This window comes from Adelges cooleyi, unplaced genomic scaffold, assembly GCF_023614345.1.
Source record: "Adelges cooleyi isolate 19-005CV unplaced genomic scaffold, UGA_ACOO_1.1 ACOO_flye_CR_arks_rails_tigmint_CR_PRNA_21, whole genome shotgun sequence".
NCBI lineage: Eukaryota > Metazoa > Arthropoda > Insecta > Hemiptera > Adelgidae > Adelges > Adelges cooleyi.
In genome coordinates this window covers 14,593,812-14,617,607 of record NW_026095871.1, presented here as the reverse complement: position 1 = coordinate 14,617,607, position 23,796 = coordinate 14,593,812, and the positions used below count along the sequence as shown (strand labels likewise).

General features: G+C 31.3%; 3 protein-coding genes across 3 annotated transcripts; all 3 read right to left on the bottom strand.

The window, feature by feature from the left end:
• Positions 1–216: 216 nt before the first annotated feature.
• LOC126834221 (ADP,ATP carrier protein 1-like) lies at positions 217–4,455 on the bottom strand. The gene is made up of 3 exons (XM_050565993.1): positions 4,170–4,455; positions 1,085–1,346; positions 217–1,004 (listed from the first exon to the last, which is right to left on the bottom strand). Exons 1-3 carry the CDS (start codon positions 4,339–4,341, stop codon positions 527–529), a joined length of 912 nt encoding a protein of 303 aa, XP_050421950.1. The 5' UTR covers positions 4,342–4,455; the 3' UTR covers positions 217–526.
• A 1,286-nt stretch (positions 4,456–5,741) lies between these two features.
• LOC126834163 (staphylococcal nuclease domain-containing protein 1-like) lies at positions 5,742–12,241 on the bottom strand. The gene is made up of 15 exons (XM_050565904.1): positions 11,800–12,241; positions 10,611–10,720; positions 10,355–10,527; positions 10,133–10,284; positions 9,864–10,031; positions 9,557–9,700; positions 9,325–9,489; positions 9,115–9,260; positions 8,815–9,021; positions 8,153–8,339; positions 7,943–8,084; positions 7,538–7,839; positions 7,131–7,374; positions 6,645–7,063; positions 5,742–6,582 (listed from the first exon to the last, which is right to left on the bottom strand). The coding sequence occupies exons 1-15, from the start codon at positions 11,872–11,874 to the stop codon at positions 6,472–6,474; spliced, it is 2,745 nt and encodes a 914-aa protein (XP_050421861.1). The 5' UTR covers positions 11,875–12,241; the 3' UTR covers positions 5,742–6,471.
• A 4,651-nt stretch (positions 12,242–16,892) lies between these two features.
• LOC126834684 (pyruvate dehydrogenase phosphatase regulatory subunit, mitochondrial) lies at positions 16,893–23,417 on the bottom strand. Its single transcript, XM_050566791.1, has 14 exons — positions 23,034–23,417; positions 22,754–22,966; positions 22,522–22,685; positions 22,193–22,429; positions 21,981–22,091; positions 21,709–21,878; positions 21,216–21,408; positions 20,714–20,872; positions 20,477–20,637; positions 18,538–18,686; positions 18,128–18,425; positions 17,814–17,993; positions 17,537–17,737; positions 16,893–17,471 (listed from the first exon to the last, which is right to left on the bottom strand). Exons 1-14 carry the CDS (start codon positions 23,282–23,284, stop codon positions 17,241–17,243), a joined length of 2,718 nt encoding a protein of 905 aa, XP_050422748.1. The 5' UTR covers positions 23,285–23,417; the 3' UTR covers positions 16,893–17,240.
• Positions 23,418–23,796: the final 379 nt, after the last annotated feature.

Here is a 23,796-nt window from a genome sequence, read left to right as displayed (position 1 = left end):
TCCCACTAGAGTTACATCTTTATTACTAAGTGTAAAAGCAAATTCTTCACACTATGTGTATGTTAATGCTAATTACACATTATATTATTGTAATATAATAAAAATCATGATAACGAACTTACATAATAAATAACAAAACTAATCAACAAAATAAGTCAACCGAAAGATTGAATGTTTGCGTGTTAATGTTGTAGGCAAAGAATAACAAAGGTCAGATAATAATAAATTTGTTTTTTTTAAACTATGGTTTATTATTATTAAACATAATTAATAATACAATATTAACAATAAACCAGAATATGGACCTAAATAGTTAGTGTTAACATAAGTAGGTAGGTATCCTAAAAATTGGATCATCACTGATAAAAGTTCAAACAAATACGGGGTACAGAATAATACATGAATGTTGGAATGAGAAGCTGTTGGTATGAAAATAAATGTTGCACCTGACAGGAATGTTTATGCTACAACAGTGTCCATAAAAATTACATCTATACTGCACATAATTTCGTTGAAATTGAAATGTTTACATGAGACGTTTAAGTTCATCGTAGAACACCAACACTAAGGCTCCACCAGTACCTCGGAGAACATTGGAGAAAGCTCCCTTGAAGAAAGCAGAAGTACCCTCGTTCTTGTACAGTTTGGCCCAACAATCTACAGTGTTTTTGTACATTCTGTCTGCAGGAGCACGACCAGACTGCATCATCATACGACGTCTGACGGTATCAAATGGATAAGACATAATACCGGCGAAAGTGGTGACGAATTGGGCAATACCCCATGAAACTAAGAATGGAGTGTTCTTGGGATCTGGCAACATACCCTTGGCGGTGTCGAAGAATCCAAAGTATGCAGCACGGTAAATGATGATACCTTGGACGGAAACAAAGAATCCACGGTACAAACCAATAGGACCGTCAGATTTGACCGTCTTGACTAAACAATCTCCCAAACCTTTGAACTGCCTCTCAGCAGGGCCTTTACCGACATCAGCTCCTAACCTAGAAGGATTTAGTATCAAACATTAGCACAAGTATAAGATATATATTGAACAAAAACAAATTAAAGTTTTTTAACAAACCTAGTACGGGCATAATCCAGTGGGTACACAAAACACAAAGATGTGGCACCAGCAGCACCACCCGATGCCAGATTACCAGCGAAGTATCGCCAGAATTGAGTTTTCTTGTCGACACCTTCCATAAACAATTGCTTATAGACATCTTTGAAAGCAAAGTTCAACGCTTGGGTTGGGAAATACCTGATGACATTGGCGAAATTGCCTCTCCAGAAACTGGCGAAACCTTGTTCTTTTGGGATTCTGACCAGACAATCCATTATTCCTAAAAATAGTTTAAAAAGTAAATAATAAGTAAAATTAAACAATACAATTATTTTAAAACTAAATTAAGATAACTAATATTTCTTAATTATCCTAAACTAAAAGAATTTTAAATAAGTACAATTATTTATCATAATTTTTACACCTAATACCAGCTATGCTTTATAACTAAATAACAATACTGCATAAATCTATTTATCAAACTTATAAGTATACACAGAAAATCTAAAGAAGTATAAACTATGAACCCAAACATTAGTTATTCACAAAAAATTTATTTGGTCTGAACTATTGGTTTTATGGATGTTATTGAGAATTTTTATTGACACCCAGTTATACATTAACAATGTTTTGCAATTACCTAAACTCTTATTATAAATTAAAACTAAAATGTTTTATTGAAACAAGAGACAAATTTAAAACTAAAAAGTTGTAAAAAGAACTTATTATTGACACGTTAAAACTTTTTGCAATATAGTCAAATGAAAACTTATGAGAGTTATTTTTTTTAACTGATATACAGAGAAAAACCAAGAAAATATTATCAATCATTTCTTCCAGAAAAGAAGAGTTTTTCTTAAATTTGCTTTTATGGTAGTTTTCACTCAAGAGCGGAAAATTAGACTGTAGATAGATCTAGTAACAATATTATTTGTAAACAGAGTGCTGTTTATTTTCATATTATACATTTTCGTGAGGTAATTAACACAAATAAATATCATGTGTGCTTTTAGTCGACTTGATAAAATAATTATATTATACTGTATAACTTCAATAGAACAAAAAATTTAAAAAAAAAATCTTAAGACATTTGCAACAGTAATTAAAAAAATCTGTAAAGCAATATGTAATCGAATTATGTATGTTCATGATCAATTTAATGAATATGTTCCAATGCTTATTAATATATATATTATTTATAAATATATTTTACTCAAACTCGTTAGTCGTTAATCCACCGATAAAGAATTGGAGATAAAATTGTATTGTAAATATGAAGCTACTAGTTATATTCTCATTATGTGATACCCATAATATTCCATAAATTAAGTATAATACATCAATCAGTGAGTAGTGCAATGTACAAATTGGTATCTATAACCTAATTTCATTCAATCGTTATCTACAATCACGTGACACTTCTATTAGGTAACTTTAAATGAACATAATCGGGACTTAATAATTTTTAGATAAAAAGCATCCTGATAATAATAATGAGGTTTATAGTTATATCATCAGCAGAGCAAAATATGATATTTGCTAAATATTGATACAAAAAAATGATTATAAGAACAGCAGCTGCACTTGAAAGGTTTAAAAAAGGCGTTACCATTTACCGCGTTTCTAGTTGTTATTAATAGTTTTCACAGTAATCCAATATTGGCCGAAGAACAGACTAAATTGGACTATTAATAGACTCGTTGAAAACGAGTTTTAAATCTTTTTGACTTAGAAACACACATTCCGAAATTTCTAGTTAATTGTTGCCAGTCTAAAAATAGTTGCGGAAAATGTGTTATTTTATAACGAAAGTAGTGGTAAAGGTTAAATTACTGCCCTTCAGTTACATACCTCGTTATAAAATGCAATCAAAAAATAAAAGATAATAGTAAAAATAATATAAATATTAATTTTGTTATACACATAGTTCTAAATTATAATTAAAACAATATTAGTGATACCGGCAATCAAATTTTAAGCCATAACCGCATGGTTTTTGTTTAATAGAAAAGAAAAAAAGACGAAATGTCTTATCAATTATCATACTGTTAGTGTAATTTGCATATTTAGCATAAATCGAATAAATAAATTCCAAATAAACGCTTAGAAAAACGAATTTGAAAAAAACTATTGATTTTTATTAATTATATACAATTATTGCACATACTACGGTCGATAATTTTTTACTAACTGTATAGTTTTTGATAACTGATTATTTTATTGGTTAAAAAAAAAGACATTGCCCATTCTCTATACTGTTTTGTATGCTTTTTCGCTTAGTTAACATTACTATTTAAACTTTACAACGAAAATTAAACGCAACAAATTATGTTGACCCTGAAACACTTGAAGGAAAAACATTACGTAGAGCACGACCTAGTATGTATGTTTCACGTGTGCAGTGTATGACGTCGTAGCACTCGTTTTTTACAACCCAAGTAACGTTTTAATGATAAAGTTGTTCAAACACAGTCGTTGGAAAAATCAGACGAATCTTTCTGAACGGCAAGTGATAAATACATTTTCTAACCCAACTTTTTTGGTTTGGAAGTAGATATCGGTCATGAGAAATAAATCGTAGAGAACCAGTAAAAAAAACTCGGAAAAGCCGACCGGGGTGGCCGGCAGGTCTCGTGATAGCAGTCATGTAAGATTTTAATCGAATTATAAAAAAAAAAAACCGTGCAAAATGGCGTACTAATAAGAAAATGAAATCATCGTTCGCCGGTATCCCCACCAGACCCCGGACAACGGCACGTCGATTAGGTTAGGTTTGTGGCTGATATCCAAAGCCGACACGGCCTCAACCCTTTTGTGGGGAAAATTCAGGTATATGCATGTTATAGCCGTATAGCAATTCTATAGTAGGTCATCAAAAGGCGAGCTCGGCGATTGAGATTTGAGGTCATCGCGACTAAATTATAGGTCGTGCCTGGGAATTTTGCAAATCGCAGGCTACACAGCAATGGCCCCGCCTACACTTGGTAACCCAATTTGCCGGACCGATCGATGCCGGCCGCCGCTGCCGTCAATCGGGGGGTCAACATACAAAAAAAAACATATACATGCAAAATAACTGTCAAAATAAAATGTTTTGCCGTACCTTTGTATTGTTTGTCGGCGGCGATTTGCGTAGAAGCGCCCTGCACTTGAAGGATGAGCTTGACACGTTCTATCGGTGCGACGGCAGTTTTTGATACGGCGGCGGAAATACCGCCGGCCAAGAAGTCCTTGGCGAAACCGTAAGGGTCCTTTGGTGCTTTAGCTTCGGCCATTTTTGTAAAGATCGTAAAATTGTACTTGGGAAAAGAAATGAAGTATTTGTCTGATCAAAGTCGCAGCACACGTAGGAGTGTCACGAGCGGTGCGGAGCGAAAGAAAGAGCTTGACGGTCGTGTACACGAAATGGCCGTCCGAACGCATTGGTGTCATGACGTCACCGATAGAAAACAGCTGTTTACCATGTTGGCATTATTTCGTTGTTAATTTTTCACACTTACCGTCAAAAATAGCCCATTAAAAATTACACCCTCTACTTTTACATCAGTTTATCATAATTATATAAATACTAAACAAATAACAATCGTGTATAAAGTCAAAAAAGCAATTTTGTAATCATTATTTGTTTTTTAGGTTAGGGCGAAACACTTCATTTTTGCCGGGCACTTTTAAATATTAAAAGGCAGAAATTACTCAGTACTCGACTCGATTCTAATATTACCTACATTTTTATAATTAACCGAGTTCCTCTTTTATTCTATCAAGTAAATGTTTTAACGAAATGCTTTTTTTAAATTATAGTTAATAAATATTAATGTTCGCGCACCGCGAACCTTATAATACCTTTGATACATTAAGTAAACTTTAAAAGTAGATTATATAATTTTACGTAATAACAGTAAACTCAACAAAACTTGAGTTACAGATATTACTCATGTTGGTACAAAACAAACTGCAGTTAACAGGTTTACGGCAGAGGCTATAATATAAACAATAATATTTATTTATGGTTGATAACATTCTGATTATCGCTTGTCCAGTTAAATTTTCATATTGGAAAAGATAAGGCTGGAACTTTATCCATTAATCCATGTATTCCAACAGCTACTAATGTTTTATTATTTGAATGTTTGCATACGCGTACGTAATTGTAGAATCAAATTAGTATGAAAATGAAATTGACTTAACTTTCATAATTATATTTTCAACTTATTCAAGTACTATTGTTATTTTATAAATTTCAAATCATGAATTATTTAAACGATTTAATACCCACCTAATTTTCAACGTAGGGTATAATAGGTATATTATAATTCAATACGTTGGGTAACGGTTATGCAAAAATCAGTTCCTTCGCTCATTAGTGAGCTTCAAATGTTAACAAAAAAAAAAAATTAGTTACTTTATTCTACCATTGTTAACCCAATGGCTAAGGTTATTAATGAATAAAGAACTAAAATAAATATGTTACTTTAATTATTAATAATGATGAAACACAAAGAAAAAATTTAATTTGCCGTTTTTACCATTCAGTATCAAATTTTATACTTAAATTCTCAATCAAGTAAGGATATTTAATATTTAAAAGTTGTAGGAACAAAAACAATTGGAAATAGGAAAAACAAATTATAATATGATTACTACTTGTGTACTCAAAAAAATATTAACACACAAATTATTAATGTAAATCGATAATATAATCCATCTGAACAGTCTTCACACTACACATCAGACATAATATAGTGTTTTACAAAATATTTAAGTGTTTAAATTAAGTATCAGCAAAGCTTGTAAGTAATAATAAACATTTACAATTTTTTTTAAATACAAAGAAGCTCCACACACAAGAGAGCGCATAGACCAGTTGAAATTGTGATATTTCGTTTCAATATACAGAGTATGCGGTTTGAATACTTCCAAAAAGTTATATAAATAAAATAAAACATTTTCAAATGTTATAAGTTGAAAAAAAAGTTAACATCTGTTTTTATAACAACATTTATCATATTAAATTAATTTAATTATATACCCCAAAATATAAGTCATAAAAACAGATCATAAAATATTTAGCTATTAGTTACAAATATTTATTTTATAGAACTAAAATCTATATAATAGACTGTTTCTACAAAACTGTAGATTAGGAGAAACCATTGGATATTTTTTAAAAAAATTTTTATAATTTTTTTTTTTTTTTGTAACAATCAAAACGAAATTATAAAACTATTATTCAATATAAAATATAGTCATATTATATATTATCCATCAAAGAGTTGGATGTCTGTATGTAAAATTATTAATAAGATAATAATATATGGCTAATAAAGTTTGTAAAACACATTTTTGTACAGTTGTAAAAGGCCTGACAGTGGATGATTAGTCTTGTTGCAGGTAAAGAAAGACCATTATTTAGCATAACCGAATTCTTTAGCATCATCCTCTGTGATGTCACCATACTCCCACATATGTAACCGGTCTTTCTTAGCCTTGTCTTGAGCCTCGATGTACTCAGTCAACTGAAAATTAATAAATATTCAAAATTCTAAATAATAAATTTAATTATTTTTTTATTCCTTACCAATTTCTGCAAATATCTTTCACGACGCCTATCAACCAACAAAAACCCTTCTTCGACCAACTTCTTAACAAGATCCTCTTTTTTGTCAGCATCTTTAACAGTAACATGAGTTAAGTTGTCGTAAGTGTATTCTTCGTTGATATTGATTGTTTTGTTGATGAACTCCTCTCGTACTACCAATATGGAATCTTCTTGATATTCCGGTAATTTCGGCAGTTTAGCAAGTGCGAATCCATATTCTCTGGCGTAAGGCCGGTCGTTCTTGAACGACTGAGGCAATAGAGCACATTCGTTTGCAGTAACCACATCTCTATTTCCGTAATCAATATACAAAATGTGTATATTTGGTCCAGCTACTTTTTCCACTTTAGCACGATACCACTGTTGGTCTTCTTTGAACTGGGCAGCAATTATATCTCCTATTAATTATACAAACTGTTAATGTCTTACAAATAATACAAATTGAGTGCAAGTAAAATATATTACCTCTTTTTGGCGAGTAACCAGCAGCTGGAGGGGTCGAATCAAATTGTTTTCGCAAGTTGTCCATAAGACTTTCCAATTTAGGGCCTTCCGAGACAGGTTGCACGTAGACATGCAACTCGGGACTGATTTCCGATACAAGAACTTCGACGTAATTGGTTTTGCGCTCTTTGACGACATCCTCAGTCACTGGCTTGCTGTTGTTGTTATTTGCTTCTTCTGGTACTTCCACGTAGTTCTTCCACAACTAATAAAAATATTAAATACCATAGATTTAAAATATAAATATAAATGTGTTAGCAAGAAAAATTAATAAGAAGCTATTTAAAAATAATTCTTTGAAGTAAAGTAATAGAATACAGATTAATCCTATTTTAATGAAACATAGCAAACTATAAACAAATAATTACATTGAGCTTCTTGTCTTTAGCTTCTTTCTCGGCCTGTTGCAGCTGTTTGAAGTATTCGGAACGTTCAGCCGATCTGTGTACTTTTGCAAGTCCTTCTTTGACAAGTGCTAAAGACAGATTGGTGTTGCCAACAAATAACCAACCAATCATGCTACCACCTTTGTTGCAAGATTCCACAGTGATTTCTACTTCACGATGCATAATTCTTTCTTTTGTGAAAGCCAATGCTTCTTGATGGTATTCTTCAGCTGCAGACGGTTGTTCACCTTGATTTGGGCGTTCACCACTTGGACATGTAATACCTAATTTGAAAATATAGTGAAATGTATGAATATATATATGTGAAATGGTGATTAAAATAGGTGCTAAAATGTGCTTTAAACAATAATGATTTTTAATACTAACCCGCCAACAGGAAAGTAATAAGCGAGTATTCTCTTCGGACATAAAGTCGCATTCTTGAGCCACTGGCAACATATTCAACTAGAGCTTCAAACCTCGGGAAACGTTGCAAGCTAGGCAACAATGCTTTAGCACGGGCAGAATCCTAGACATAGTTAAGTATTTTAATTTATAAGCTAATATATTTTTAAGAAAAATATAAGTTTTACTTACCCCTGCACTAGAACAATCAGTAATCCGTTGCTTGGGCGGAGGAGATTTTGAATGCAAGCCTTTATGCGATTGTTTGGCGTTTTCTTCTGCTTTCTTTAAATCATCAAAACATTGAGACATCTGGTCATCTCGAGGGTTGTTCATTACAGTCGCCAGACCTTCTTTTACTAATTCCTCGGCAAGATTTCTGTTTGCATACAATTATATTTTATCAACATTTTAATAATATTATTCATTTTAACTTACAGTTTTAAACTTATAAATAATATGATACAATGAAAATTGGGTGCACGAGAAATTTTTATTTCTCTTACAACAACATAGATGTATTAAGCTCAACTGGTTAATTCTATTTTAAAGGGAAGAAAATCAATACAATCCATGTTTTGACAACACATAAGGCAATGTTGTATTGATACCCCCTACAAAAAGATGATTATATTTCCTTACAAAGCCCGCCAAAACAAGTTTGGTTTTTTTGTAAAAAAAAAAGCAAACATGTTAGTCTTTATTGGTAAAAATAAGTGATAGTTTTTAAGTGAAGTATCAGTATGGTAGTTGCAAAATTGTAATATTTTAAACTTTATTTTGAAAGTATTTTTAAATATATTAGTTTTGACAACACAAGGGTATTTTAATTTAGTAATTTAAAAATATCTTACATTCCATTTACGGTCACAGTAGCACATATTTTCTCTTCAAATTTGTCAGACTTAGGCTGTATGTAATCAACAGACACATTTACTTTCTTTCCAATACAACGTGTTCGTAAGAACTCACGTGCTTCGTATGCCCATGGGATTTCATAGAAATGTTTAGCCAGTGTTCGTGGAGCACGAGGAGGAGCTTCTTCACCATACTGTAGTTCACTAAAAAAATAATTATGAAATCAATATTTTACCCATTTATTTTCAAAACTTATTAGTGGTTTTAATTTTCAACACTAAATAAAAGTATTTTACCCTCTGGGTGCTTCAACTCCAAGTCTTGCTGGTTTAATATTTGATAAGAAAATCTTTTTTGGTTTATCGTGGTTTGATGTTTTCACTAATAAGGCTTCTTCCCGGATAATTTCAATTACAGTTCCAACTATTTCTTTTTCGGGAATCTAACGACATTTTTGTAATTTAACATCTACCATTACATCGAGAAGGAAAATAATAATTTCTTACCTCTGGTCCAGTATGTTGGTATGACTGCCATTTCCTCAGTTTTTTTTCTTTTGCTTGCCTCTCAGCTGCTCTCAATTTGTCAGCACTACCTTCCAAATACTTCATACTTCTATTTTGACAGGTAGCAAATCCTTGCTTCACTAACTCTACAGCGATTTCTCCAGCCTTTCAAGGAGTAATCATAGCATAAATACAATTATTACACAAATATATATCATGAGGTTTTTCTTACCGGATGGTATATAGTACCGAAAAATGATGGAGTCTTATTATTGGATAAAACACTCTCCAAGGTAACTTCAATATCTTTTTGTAGCAAACGAACCTCAACGAAAAACTTCGCCTCATTTCCAAATTCATCATTTTCAGGAGGGCACTAAATATTATAAATAGAATTTAAATAAATGTTAATCATTTTAATTAGAATGAAATTCTACCATTCAAATGAAATTAATACTAAATATTCCTAAAGTATTGAATATTTCAATAGGCAACAATAATTTAAACTTCAGTTGAAAAAAAACAGATGTTACATATACCTTGATTCCAGAGAGATACAAGGTTATCATATATCCTTCGGGTAAAAGCATCAATTTAATGGTTGATCCATCAATAACAGACTCAACTATGGCCTTAATGCGCTTCTTTTGATTCTTTTTCAAAAAAGCTTCCACATCATCGATAGTGTTGTTTTTCTTCGATACACTCTAAAAAATAAAATTACAACTATATTATATAACATTTCATACATAAAAAACCTTTCAATCATAATTTAAACACATGGTTTTGTAAAAGAAAATGTCAATACCTTTACGCTTGTATCCCATTTGCCAGCTTTAGCAGCCTTTGCTTTGTTTTGAAGATCAACCAATGTCTGGATATCAGGTGTTGGGTTGTTAGATTTTACATTCTTAAGAGTGACCAAACCATTTTCAACAAGCTCACTAACAATGTTATTTTCTAGAATAAAATTATAATTTTACATGTTGTCTTAGAACATAATTATGATATTGCACAACAATTTTCTTACCCAAAGTTGGATAGTAAATATCGCCATAGTATCGGGGTTTTCCGCTTCCAGGTACTTGACCAGCCATCTTAAAGAACACTTTTTTACCAACAAGCTTCTTCCTGAGAAACTCACGAGCTTCCCAAGCAAAAGGCTCATCATCGGTGCCCTTGGATGTAGGATCATTATTCGCTCTAAAATATATTGTGTTATAGATTTCTCATTCATTTACAAAATAAATATATAACAAAATATCTAAAATCATAACAATACTTACGGCCGACGACCCAATTTTGGAGCAATAATATTATTTAATGTTATTTGCTTTTCTCTTGGATATCCGGAGTATACTTCCTCGCGAATAGTGATAGAATCACCAGAGTTCACCTTACATACAAAATTCATATAATAATTAGATAAATATTAACAGAAATTCTTATAATAATCATGTCAACAGGGTTGTAATTCAGAAATCATTCTTTTAAAAAAGTATTATATATGATATGCCTACAAACATTAATTACAACTAGTCTTCATTAAACATATTGTTTGTGTTTCAATTTTAACATACAAACAATACTGAACAAAATAATCAACATAGTAACTATACCGAACAATTTAAAACTTAAATATTTTATAAACCTAGGAGTAAAAACAAAAATATACTAAATCGGTATTTGTACCCAGAAAGTATTGTTTTTAAATTTTGATTAAACAAACAATAATAAGACAAATAGTAAGTAGGTTATGTTTTTTGTCTACAGTTAAAATATCCTCAACAACACCACAGAGAAAATCCTAACAGCTAATGCAATTACTAATACCGCAAATAAATGTATAGATGCATCTGAAAGTTAAAATATATATGGTGAGATACATTCCAATTTTTATGTAATTTAAGTAAACATAGATAATTTCTCTACTACTCATCACAATATAAATGGTATAGAAATAAAAGAAAATGTATATGAAATAAAAGAAAGCAATTTATTTTAAAACTGGTTTTAACATTGTGTTGTTTACCGAAGGTATATACCTAAATAGGGAATGTACTAATTAGTAACCCTTTGAACGCAAGATTTGATGTGATTACACTAGAACGTAAAAAAAATACATAACGCTATGCATATTATAGGTATATTAAGCAAATTGAAAAACTATAAAATAAGTTCCTTTTCTAATACTGTGGTACTGGTAGTATATAAAATACACTAGGTATTTAATGTAATATTTCATCAATCATAATGCATCAAGTTTATTTTAAAAAAAAACATATGCCGGAGTGTTGCCTTATACCTTTACACTTTAGGCAGACATAACTGTAGGCTCACCGTCCTACATTGCAACAAGTAGTTTGACAAGAGCTAACCGAACCGTCATAAGGAATCTATCCCTATCGAAGAACGATGAACCCACCAAGGTCCGAACCCGATGTGTCTCAAGTGTGTGTACATAATGTTTTGTACCTGTTTGACGACTCCTTCGAAAACCTTGACGGGCTCCTTTGCAGGGGACACGGCTCCTGGCGGTTGGTTTGTCATCGTAATTTGTGTCTGTACGACTCGCGCGTATTTTGGGTACGGGGTTCAAAAAACAGCGGCCAGGATTACGATAAGGTTTTGAAACGGGTTGTCACGTGATTTTGCTAGGCTATGCGTGCGGTGTATTAGCAGCGCCGACAACAGTGCACGTTAACGGTGTTCATGATGCGTCGGGTTGAGGTTAAAATTTTCAACGAAAAAAAAAAAATAAAGAACAAAATAAAACTGCGGTCCACACGTTTTTCCAACAAGAGAAAAAACGCGAAAATCGGCGAGTAAACTGTATCGTACACGATGTGTCCAAACGGCACGGTTATGGGGAAAAGGGCCAGATCAGCAGATTCGGCGGCGCACTCCTCACACGCTTCACGAGTTCGCGCAGAAAGAGAATGAGCGAGCGAGCGCGGTATGGCCCGGCGGGGCGGAGGGCGGGACAGCTGTCGGCCGCGGAGGGCGGGGGAAAGGTAAAAAGACAGAGACGGAAGGTGGCCCGTCTCATTAATGAACTTTCACAACGGGGGGAAAAAAAAGTTGGTTTACCGCGGTGGAACACGCAAGGTGACCGCGGATACCAGACATCGTTGCGTGATACGTCAATGCCATGGAATAAACGGCGGTCAACGCGTCACACCGTACCGCGTGTCTACGGCGTACGTCGGCCAACGTAGAACGGCACGTCGACGCCGCGTCGGTGCGCCGAGCAAACGTCGGCACTCGGCTGACGCCTGACCACGCTGTTTTTTGAACAACAATTATTTCTACCAGGTACTATCCGTTGGTTTTAACGAAATCGTTTTACACCTACTCTGCGCTCACCGACAACACCGAACGTTTGCCCAAAAAGTATTTTAGGTTATTTCATGGACAAACCGGCGAAACCGCCAACGTCCCGTACACGAGGCCGGCAACAGTGTCGGTAACGTTTCATCGGATGCCGCCTGCCGGTGTTTTCAAACGCGAGCGCGCGTTTTAATTAAATTATTTTTGTTTTCACATAAAACAAAACGCCTACGGGCTTACTACGATTCGGGGCGATTGTTGTGCTTACATATTGTGTATTGTAGGTTAATCAGAAAAAAGTACTAATAATGTAATATATAACTATATCTTGATTAGTATTGTATTTTATGTCCAACAGGCAACAATGGATAAAAGTATAAAACCAATTAGTCTTTTAAATAGTTTTGTTCTTGCAACGATCCGATGCGAATCTGAAAATATATTGATTCTAAAATAACGTGTTTTTTCAACTAATTGTACGTATAATTATTTAGACCATTCGATTTCTATTTCCTGTTGTTATAACTTGTACACTATTTTTTTAGCTTCGATGGGATGATGGGGCAAGCTGAGATGATATTGTTTTAAAAATTATGTGTTTTATTTTAAATTCGTGCCTATGAATAAAACATTATTGCATTATTATTTAAATTCTAATTGAACTCGATGTCTGTAAAGCAATTCTGTAGAAATGCATTTTAGTTTAAATGTTTTTTCGTAACTGTATTTATACGGATTTGTATTATATTAAATATTATTTTAAAGAACTACACGATATTGATTTAACAGTAGTAGTATTAGTTTATGGTGTACTCTGTTGTAGCCCAGGATTTTGCTTTTAATGTAGCACTTACACGCACAATTATATATTTATTAGGTATTAGCATTAAAACATTGTAAAGTAAATTAAAAGTGAGTCTGAATTTTGACCACCGCAGAATGCAGTTCAGGAAATTGATAGGTATAAAATGCATATAGTCGATTCAATGTGTTTACGCCAGAGCTGTCATTAATAACAGCATGCACATCCACGACCATATCCACGGTCATATTGTGATTCACATTGGCATCCATACCCTCCGCGTTGTTGATAATATGGACTCTGAATAAAATATGGAGTTATTGGTGCTTGCGTTAGATGGTTACATCCATAATAAATGTCGCCACCTCCGTTACTTTTAAGAGTGTAACATCCACATCCGCAACAGCCACATTTAATCTTACACGGAGCAGTCTAAAAAAGTTAATACGATCACAGAAAAAAAACATCAACTAAAATATGTTACAAAGAAATAAAAATTAAATGTATTTTCACAGACTATATCTGTGGTATTTTAGTGGAGTTGTAAAATTCTGCCCACTATAAATTTATTTGCCATAGGTTCTCCAAAAAGTCGGCTGAATTTTGTCCAAAAGATGAATCCGATTGATTTTTCCACGAAGAATCCATATTATCTACCTTCCAAATATCTTAGCACGTTGTATTTGAAGAAAACAAAATTTAATGTAAGGAAAACCCAAAAAACTAATGCAATTTTGAAGTCAGATTTGGGTCTTGTTGGAAACATCTAACGGATAGTATCGGATTCATCTTTCGGACAAAACTCATCCGAAATGTTGTATATAGAACCGTGTTTTTATAGGTATATTACCTAATACATACTTTAAGAAAAATTTCTGTTTTTTTCCTCGGGTACTTACCGAAGCGTAGACAATTATATTAAAAACAACGCAACACGTCAAAATGGTCTGAAGACAAGACATAATTAAATATTTTATAACAAATACAATTTACAAATGTTATAAAATTATATTGATGTGGTTTAAGACTAATGCAGAATTAATTTCTTAAGATTTAAATCGACACAAACGGAGGCCGTATGGACGGACGACGAGAATGAAAGTCTTTCATTTGTGCATTTATTTTATAGTTAGTTTCAAGTAGAAATAATAAAAATATATCATACATAGCACACGTATAAACGCGGGAAAATTATTATAACAATATATCAATACTATAATAATAATCCTTGATCGGTATTCTATATAGACCTGGTACAAATATTTATGTTTTTCCCACGCAAATATCAATGGTCTAATGCAGAATATTATACAAAAAACAAAAAATGATGTTTTCCTTTTTATGTTACGAGAAAATAAAACAATGTTGACCACGTTAGACGAGAAATATAGTCAGGCATTTGTTTTAAAAAAACAACACTATAGGACTTGGCCGATTTAAGTTATACATTTCGACAAACGCGTACTAGAAATGGATGGAATTTGTAAAATAAAATTAAGAAGGCCGAAGAGTTTTGAATTTCAGATAGGTACTGTCCTTAGTTGAAACTTAATACTATTCTTGATATAGAAATTTGTCATGGTACATTTTAGTCACTTTAGTATGAGTCATTTTTTATATGCTTTTCTTTAGCTCGCTAACACGGTTTTTTTCAAATCTTCTAAAACTAATTTAACCCACTTCCCGATATCGTATAGGGCTGAAACTTGACTCATCTAAGATGACAATACAATATCCTGTAATCATATTGGGACTAGGACATCCAGGTCACCCTACACTGGGTCAAATGTGGGGGTCATTTCACTAAAATTTCATTTTTTTCCAAATCTTCCAAAATCAATTTAGTAATCTATTCAGCAGTTATTAAATACCTTTAATAGGACTAAAAAGTAAAAAAATAAATTAAAAAAAACTTTTTTAAAAACATGCTTTTCTAAAAAAAAAAAAAAAATAGTAAAAAGTGAACTAAAAAGTAAAAAATAATTTTATTACAAGAACAATTTACCAATCAATTGTAGCATATCTTATTTAAAATGTCAATTACTTTGAAAACAACGGAAAATTAACTAAAATTTTAAATGATGTTAAACATCTTTAATTTTTGACTAATAAGAAAAGCGTGGGCCCTATTCAACAAAGTCCCTAATAAATTTATCAGATAATGTTTTATATTGTAAGTTCTTTTGTAATTTAAATTTAGTTTAATATTTATGTGTGACACATTCATTTCATAGCACTTAACTCAATGAATTTGGACTTTGTTGAATAGGGCCCACGCTTTTCTTTTTAGTCAAAAATTAAAGATGTTTAACATTATTTAAAATTGTAGTTAATTTTCGGTTATTATCAAAGTAATTGACATTTTAAATAAGATATGCTACAGTTGATTGGTAAATTGTTCTTGTAATAAAATTATTTTTTACTTTTTCAATTTAATTTGAATAGTTTAAAGTTTAAATAAATAATGTATTATTAATTAATATACCGCGAGATGTGTCTTTAATAAGTTCATGTGTTTAAGTCTATTAAACGAGATTGTAAAATAGTTGTACTGCAGCTCAGACTTCGGAGGTACCTTTATTTTTATAATTCAAACAATTTTATTTAAAATAACATTTTTTTTTCAATTTCGTTTTCATAGAAATCAATTTTCTTAAAATTATTACCTAGAACTAAGTACAGGGTCCGGCAGTAAAACAGGATGATTTCAATACTTAATTACTATTTAATGAATGAATAAATTTTAATTTTAATAAATATAAATATAAAGTATAAGAGTTACAACGTAGACCGTGGTGATAACGATGATTGACATACGACGTACCGCCCCACCTCAAATCATCCGGTTTCACTGCCGGACCCTGTATAATAATTAAATAAATTAAAAAAAAACAGAAAGTTAATTTGTAAGTAATATGTAGCCATCATTGGAGTACAGAGGTCAAAACATTAATATTTTGCTATTCCTGACAAGAATAAATACTACATTGTTTGTTGAAAATGCTATTCAAATTAAAAATAAGTGTGAGTGTTTTTGTTTTTCATTCTTAATACAACTTGAATTGTATAGATATTGCATTTGGAGAATACTTAAAATAATAAACAAATGTATGTTTCAAACTACAAAATCAGCTAATTATGAACAAATATTGTCAAAATAGGCAGATCAGATTTCATTCCATAATTCTTAGTTTGTAATTGAAATTAAAAAAAAAATACAAAAATTAGTAATTCACAGTGCATACATAATGTAATAACTGTATTTTAGTGTAAATTGTTGTCTTTATTAATAAATAATAAACTAATAAATATAACTATTAATAATATAATTAACTTTTCCAGGCCATTTACCCAAGATCTCTTCAAGGTCAATTAAAAATAACGTACTTACTCTTTTCTAGACAGGAAATACTATAATATTTACTTTTGTAAAATTTATATTGTACTGCATCTTTACCAAAGCTAAAAATAAGGCATATTTTTTAAGTAAAATAAATATTTATTTCAGTCAGTAACAACTTTATAAAAAAAAAATAAGGCCAATGAAAAACAATTAAAAACTATTTTATCATACAGAGGAAGACCTAAGATCACCGAGGGACTAGAGTTTGTACTTAGCAATATTTAGTTTAGATACAAATTAGTGTTTTAAGTATGTTTCATAACAATACTGTAACTATAACAGCATAGAGGATATTAGACAATATAAATTTAGGAAAAAATACTTATAAACTCGATAAACGTAGAACAAAATAGGAAACACAATTATTTTTAGGGTGGATTTTTAGTTGTGTCGCAGCAGTGGTTCAGATACCATTTTGTCTCTGGTGGCCAAATATGACTCGCGTTCCTTATCTGGATACTTGGTTGGTAAATTTGGACTGTTTATATTCACTTTTGCCGGATATCTTATACCGGCAATTTCTACTTCATAGTCACCTGCCATTACATACTCATTAGTGATTGGTTGTGCCTGGCCTTGATCGTCCAAATTTTGAACAAATCCTAAACAAACCTAAACACGTAAACATTTTATAAAATTTCACAAGCTTTTTTTTTTATAAATTGTTAAGTTATTACTTGTTTCTTGAATGTAAAACCATAACTAGTCGTAGTAGTAGCACCAACATATTTCTTGTTTCTGTATATCGGTTCACCACCCCAAGACCATTGATCGATGTCCGGATCGTGTTCGTTCAATAACAACTGAACATAAATTCGTTTTATACCTTCTTCTTGTTGACGGAGCAACGCATCACGCCCTATAAAATTGATTCCTTTCTGCAAAAGTGGAAAAATTATTTAGGTACAACTTTAATGGAATATAAATAGTTGTAGCTTATTGTTAACGACATACATCAAACTTTACTCTCCAAGAACGACCACATTCCAACGGAGTGGTAGAGGTATCTAAATCTTGACCCCAAAACGCATAGAACTTTTCCACTCTCAACGCTTTCATCGCATAACAGCCGGCGTGCCTTAAATTGTACTTTTTTCCAGCTTGTATTAACGAATTGTAGACATGCAATGCAAACTATAACAACACAACAATGATTTAGTAGCTCAAGTAGTTATCAGAGACTAAACTCTAATAAAAATATTACAATATTTAATAGACAAATTATTGTTTGATTAATTAATTTTATTGTATTTAGCCAATTTGTTCACCTCATTTGGTATGTAAAGTACATAACCAAGTTCTCCCGTATGGGTGATGTTCAATGCTCTAATTCCGTTTGCTAGGCCAACGTCAAGTTCTTTGTATGTGAAGAACGGAAATGATTTTGGACTCAAGTCAGTCTCGGTTAGTTCAGATAATAAGTGACGTGTAAACGGCCCCATTATACATATTGCAGTGAACATAGAAGTGACGTCTGTTAAAACGACAGAATTATCTGTCGGTAAATGACGCTGAATCCAGATTTTGCAACGAGTCTGTTGTATAGTCGGAGCAATCATCATATAACTAAAAACGTATGGTTAAAAAGTATGTTGATTCCATTTTAACAAAACAGATTTACATAATTTTTGTTTTCACAGTAAAAAAAAATATGATTTTTAAATTAAATGGTACTTACTGATTATCTGATAATCTTATAAGACTGCAATCGTTTTCATATCCACCCCGGACATTCTGCATTCCTGTGTGAATAATACTTCCAATAGGAACATCAACATCGTTTGAGCAAAGATACTGTAAGGCTTGTACAACTTCCTGGTCTTTTGACTGAAACAATTTGACAGTTGTGTATAGTTATATACTAAAATATAATATCAAAGTAATTATTTCCATATTTATAAGTAACTGAATAATAATCGTTTGTTTAACTTATTACAACTTAATATATAACAGTTTAAATACATCATAGAAATAATATACTTTTATTTTTAATGGGAATTTGGAAGATCAAAATTATTATTTCTAAATACAATTAAATTAAAGGTAATAAAAAATAAGGTAACACAAATAAATAGTTTTCAAGTATAAAGCAATATATTAATTTGCATGCTTTAAAATATTAGGTATACCTTTTAGACATTTTTTTTAAATAATATAGATTTATAATATACAAATAAAAAAATGTTAATTATTTAATTAAAAAATATGTTAGTTAATAGTGATTATTATGCAACAAACCTGGGCATTATTTAAATTCAAATAATTACTAAAAATAATAACGTACCTTAATAAAAATTAATTAAACATATTCAGTTTCAACTCCAAATAAGTTTTTATTTAAATAATAATGGCAAAAATAATTAAAATAAATTTGTGTTTAACAAACCATTTAAACTAATAGGTTATTTTAAACAGTCACATAAAAATGTATGTTAAAGTAAAAGACTATTTGAAATTATAAATATTTTATAACTTGAAACAGTAATTATAAATATATTTCAAATATTTATTTGTTATATAAAAATGCCCAGGTCTTGTGTGTAATAATATTTTTAATTCTTTTTAATTATTAAATTAATTAATAATTTTTTTTAGCTTTATCAAAATAATGGCTTATCACATGATTCTTATCTCTTATCAGAGACCATTCACCAGAGTTACATCTTTTACGTTTTTCAAAAAGATTTAAAAAGAATTTGGTTTAACTAGTCATTATACCTAATCCTATTTTACCAATAAGTATCTTATTACTTATTTATAAAGAATAATTATCAACAATCAAACTATATATCTATCATAATAGTTATAATTTATAAACTTAGTAGCGTCAAAATTTTATTTCACCTCAAACATGACCAAGCGTCTTCTAAGTGTTGATTTTGAAGTTTTTGGAACCGTACAAAGAGTTTTTTTCCGTAAATGCACTCAAGAACAAGGAATATCATTGGGATTACGCGGGTGGTGTAAAAACACACCTGAAGGTACTGTCGTTGGCACCATTGAAGGTCCGCCAGAAAAAGTCAATGAAATGAAAAAATGGCTACAAACGGTTGGCAGTCCAGCTAGTCGAATCGAGAAAGCGGAATTTAAAAACGAAAGAGTAATAAATGACTTTACATATACTGATTTTGATGTCGTGAGAAAAAAGTAATATAGATTTAAACCAATATAATTATTATATAAAATTATATTCATTATATTTTTGTCTTGTATATATTAAAATACATTATACAACAGAAAACATTTGTACTTTAATTTCATCTTTAAACAATTTTGATGAGCTTGACTAAGATGATAACACTACCTAATATTATTCTTTGGTGGTGGGCTTACAACATGTCCGTATATCTATACTGAAACATTGAGAATATTAAGAAATCTTAAACTGCTGAACTATCTTGTAAACTTTAACCTTAAAGAGTATCGTCATATTTAGGATTTGTCTTTCTACAATTAATGATAGCTATATAGTAGCATACGAAAATCGTACACATAGTCTAATAGCTTAGATAAGAACTTCATTAACTGAAAAGTTAATTTAAAAACAAGCCTGTTTTGATGTTTGTTGTGAAAATTATTGGCCTGTTGCTATCGCATAGTAATATGACACAACTCACTTGTATATCCAATTTCGTGAAAGAAGAGTAGTCCAACAGGCTAACATTTTCTCTACAAGCTTCATATTCTGCTTCTACCAAGTCGAACCAATCAGGCTTACCAAAAGTATTAGTCTTTGCCATATATAGTTTGTTGGGATCGACATTGCCAAGTAAATAACCTAAAAACAATAACATTACAATGTCCATTAAATATGAGTAAATAATAGAAATATTAGCCTGGTAAAATTGTCAAACCATGAGCTATTTCTGAATCAAACCACGTCGGCCTTTCATATCCCATCACTTGTTCGAATACAGCTCCAGCTTCTTTTAATTTTGGAGAAATAGGTGACATCCTTAAGTTACGGCCAGTAACAAATTCCAGGTATGGGTAGGGAATTGAATAATGCCTACCTGTAAGTATTAGAATAAAATGTTAATAATTATTATTAACAACAACTAATCTTAAATTAAATTAAATAATACAAAGAAAATGTATAATTTCCAACTTGTACTCATAATTATAATTTTTTTTTAGAAAATATTAAAAATCTAAATATTTTTGCCCAAAATTACTAAAACCACATGTGAACAGTTCATATTATGATTTATTTCCATCTTATTAGAGCTTATAAAAAAAGAGTCTGACATGTGTAACAGGCCAACAAAAAAATGCCCAGCTAATTTAAAAAAAATTATCATTTTGCACATTTTGGTTTCAGCACTAGGGCGACAATATTATATTTTCTGAAAATACCTGGTACTTCTTTAACACGGTCTCTTAAAAATCGTCTGTTATTATGTAGACCTAAAAATCGACTCATATCTATTTCGTACATATCAAATTCTGAATAACCGTTAACAATACACTGAGCGGTCCCTTGTCCAACTCCACCAGCTGCTGAAATGCCAACTGTTTTCATACCAGCAGCTACATAATAGTTTTGAATCTAAAATTAAAAAACAAAACATGTTTTAAACAATTCTAATATGTAATAACTAATATTATAATAGAAAAGCTTTTATTATTTATTGTTGTTATCAACTAACACGGTAAAATAAAATTTGTTCAGGTAAAAAAGTCCAAAATATTACTAATAAAACATTTAAACACGTTCAAGTGAACTACACGAATGATTAAACAAGATCAGCAAGTAATACAATTTTGTTTAAATAATAAAATAACTGTCATGAAAATAACAAAACTGAAAAAAATAATCAATGAAATAGCTATTAAAAGTTGATTATACTTCAGGTGCTCGGCCTGCAATCCATTTGCAATCTGGAGAAAACGTTTCTGCAACATTGACCAGGTTGTCAAGCGTAGCATTTGCTAACGATGGCACTCTATGCAACATTTGCTCGAACAGCACATGAAAATGATCCCAATCTGCAAGTAGTTGTCTCTCTTCCATAGTTTCTGAGAAAAAAAAATGATTTATTTGTATTTGATTAAATACAGAATTTAAATAAATAATTCTATGGTATCATCTTTAACTACTTTTTTTTCATTGTTAGTCACCTGGACATACGCTGTCTTCAAATGTAGGCTTTCCTTCTGGTTCGAATCCACCAGCTAATATGCATCCGTTCATTTCTCGAAAATAAATATAACCATCCTGATCGCGAACGACTTCAGTATTTAAAAAATAAATAATTACAAATAAGTTTGAAGATATTTTTATTTATTTGCGTAAGTCTGTTTGTTTATTAAACCAGTTTTGAATTATATACCTGGAGTTAATGGGTCTAAGTTTGGTATGGGCTTGGTACGAAGATAATAATGTTCCACAGGGTGCAGAGGCACTTTGACCACAGGATTGCTAAGCTGTCCTATTTTACGGGCCCAAAATCCACCACAGTTAACATAATGATCACATTCAACCGAGCCCATTGTGGTATCGATTGCGACTACTTTACTGCCATCACACACTACTTCTAATAGTTTACAATTTTCCATTACTGTAACACCTATTAATTTGAACTAAACTAATTAATACAATTAATAGATATAATTAAACACGGTAACACAAATTATACTTGTATAGAAAATCATGAGGTACCTTTTTGTTTGGCGGCTTCTAGAAGTGAAATACACGTTTTATATGAGTCTGCCACTCCATCACCAGGTATCCACAAAGCTCCTTTGATATCATCAATTTTAATTATTGGACATAACTGTTTTGCTCTACTTGGGTCTACCAATTCACAATCAATTCCCCAAGAGCTAAAATTAATTAAACAAACATTACAAACGATAAAAAGAAAGAACATAATAATTTCTTAAGACCTTACACCGATTGCGATTTCATTCTTCTGAACACGTTCATCCGATTTCTGGTCCGAGCCACACACAAACTACCACACTGCTTCCAACCAGTGTTGAAACCTTGGGATTCCAATTGTTTGTAAAGATCGACGCTAGATTGACATAATCTTACTTGACCCAAGGTAGGTTTAAAAACTCCAACCAGATCTGATGAATACAAATTCTTCCCACCTCCTAACCTGCAAAAATCGACACATTTTAAAACAAATCTACTTTTACATAAATAATAATTGGATAAAAACTTACTTTCCTTGTTCAACCAATAACGTTTGTGGACCCCAGCCCAGTTGAGCTAGATGATAAGCGACCGATGCACCCATTATTCCACCGCCGCATATCGCCACTTTACAACTTTTTGGCAAGACATTAACGTTGGTCGAATAACTTTTATGTTTCACACTGTTTCGGTAATCCAAATAAGCTTTTGACAAAGAATAAATATTTACCACCGGAACAGCGTTTACACGACGATATGATAAGGTTCTTATATAAACCATGATTGAACCCAACGGTTCTATCAACTTTGCATAAATAACATTCCAAAAACTTATAAAAATAATTTAAAATTTAAAACATTGTTATAGAACTTAGAAGTCGGAAAACATTTTTTTATTTTAATTTTATTTTTGTTATCACACATGTGTGTGTTTTATTTTATTATCAAATTTGATAAAGTTTTTGGTATATATTCACAGCTGGTACATCTATTATATTAATCACTTATCACAATATGTATGAAAATGGCGGAAAAAATAAAAATTACACGTGTTAAATTAAAATTTAATAAAAATACCTTCTCAAGTTTGCATCGATGCTAAACTGTGGAATAAAATGTATTTTTTTGATGGAACTCTTTTTATATCATATGTATTTCTGTACTTGTTATTTAAAAGATCTAAGTGAGGAATTATAGTCAAATATGATGGTGCATTAAAGTTTTTATTTATTTTATTGTTCATACTTCATATGAATGAATATGGTTTGATGGGATTGCACACCCCTGCCTGCC

Coding starts and splice junctions, on each gene's coding strand:
- LOC126834221 (XM_050565993.1), bottom strand. CDS start 4,341: ATGGCCGAAGCTAAAGCACCAAAGGACCCTTACGGTTTCGCCAAGGAC. Junction 1,347..4,169: donor CGCCGACAAACAATACAAAG/GTACGGCAAAAC, acceptor AACTATTTTTAG/GAATAATGGATTGTCTGGTC. Junction 1,005..1,084: donor CTGGATTATGCCCGTACTAG/GTTTGTTAAAAA, acceptor AAATCCTTCTAG/GTTAGGAGCTGATGTCGGTA.
- LOC126834684 (XM_050566791.1), bottom strand. CDS start 23,284: ATGGTTTATATAAGAACCTTATCATATCGTCGTGTAAACGCTGTTCCG. Junction 22,430..22,521: donor AGAAGCCGCCAAACAAAAAG/GTACCTCATGAT, acceptor TCAAATTAATAG/GTGTTACAGTAATGGAAAAT. Junction 17,994..18,127: donor TACTTTACATACCAAATGAG/GTGAACAAATTG, acceptor GTGTTGTTATAG/TTTGCATTGCATGTCTACAA.
- LOC126834163 (XM_050565904.1), bottom strand. CDS start 11,874: ATGACAAACCAACCGCCAGGAGCCGTGTCCCCTGCAAAGGAGCCCGTC. Junction 10,285..10,354: donor TATTTACTATCCAACTTTGG/GTAAGAAAATTG, acceptor ATTTTATTCTAG/AAAATAACATTGTTAGTGAG. Junction 9,261..9,324: donor ACCAACATACTGGACCAGAG/GTAAGAAATTAT, acceptor AAATGTCGTTAG/ATTCCCGAAAAAGAAATAGT.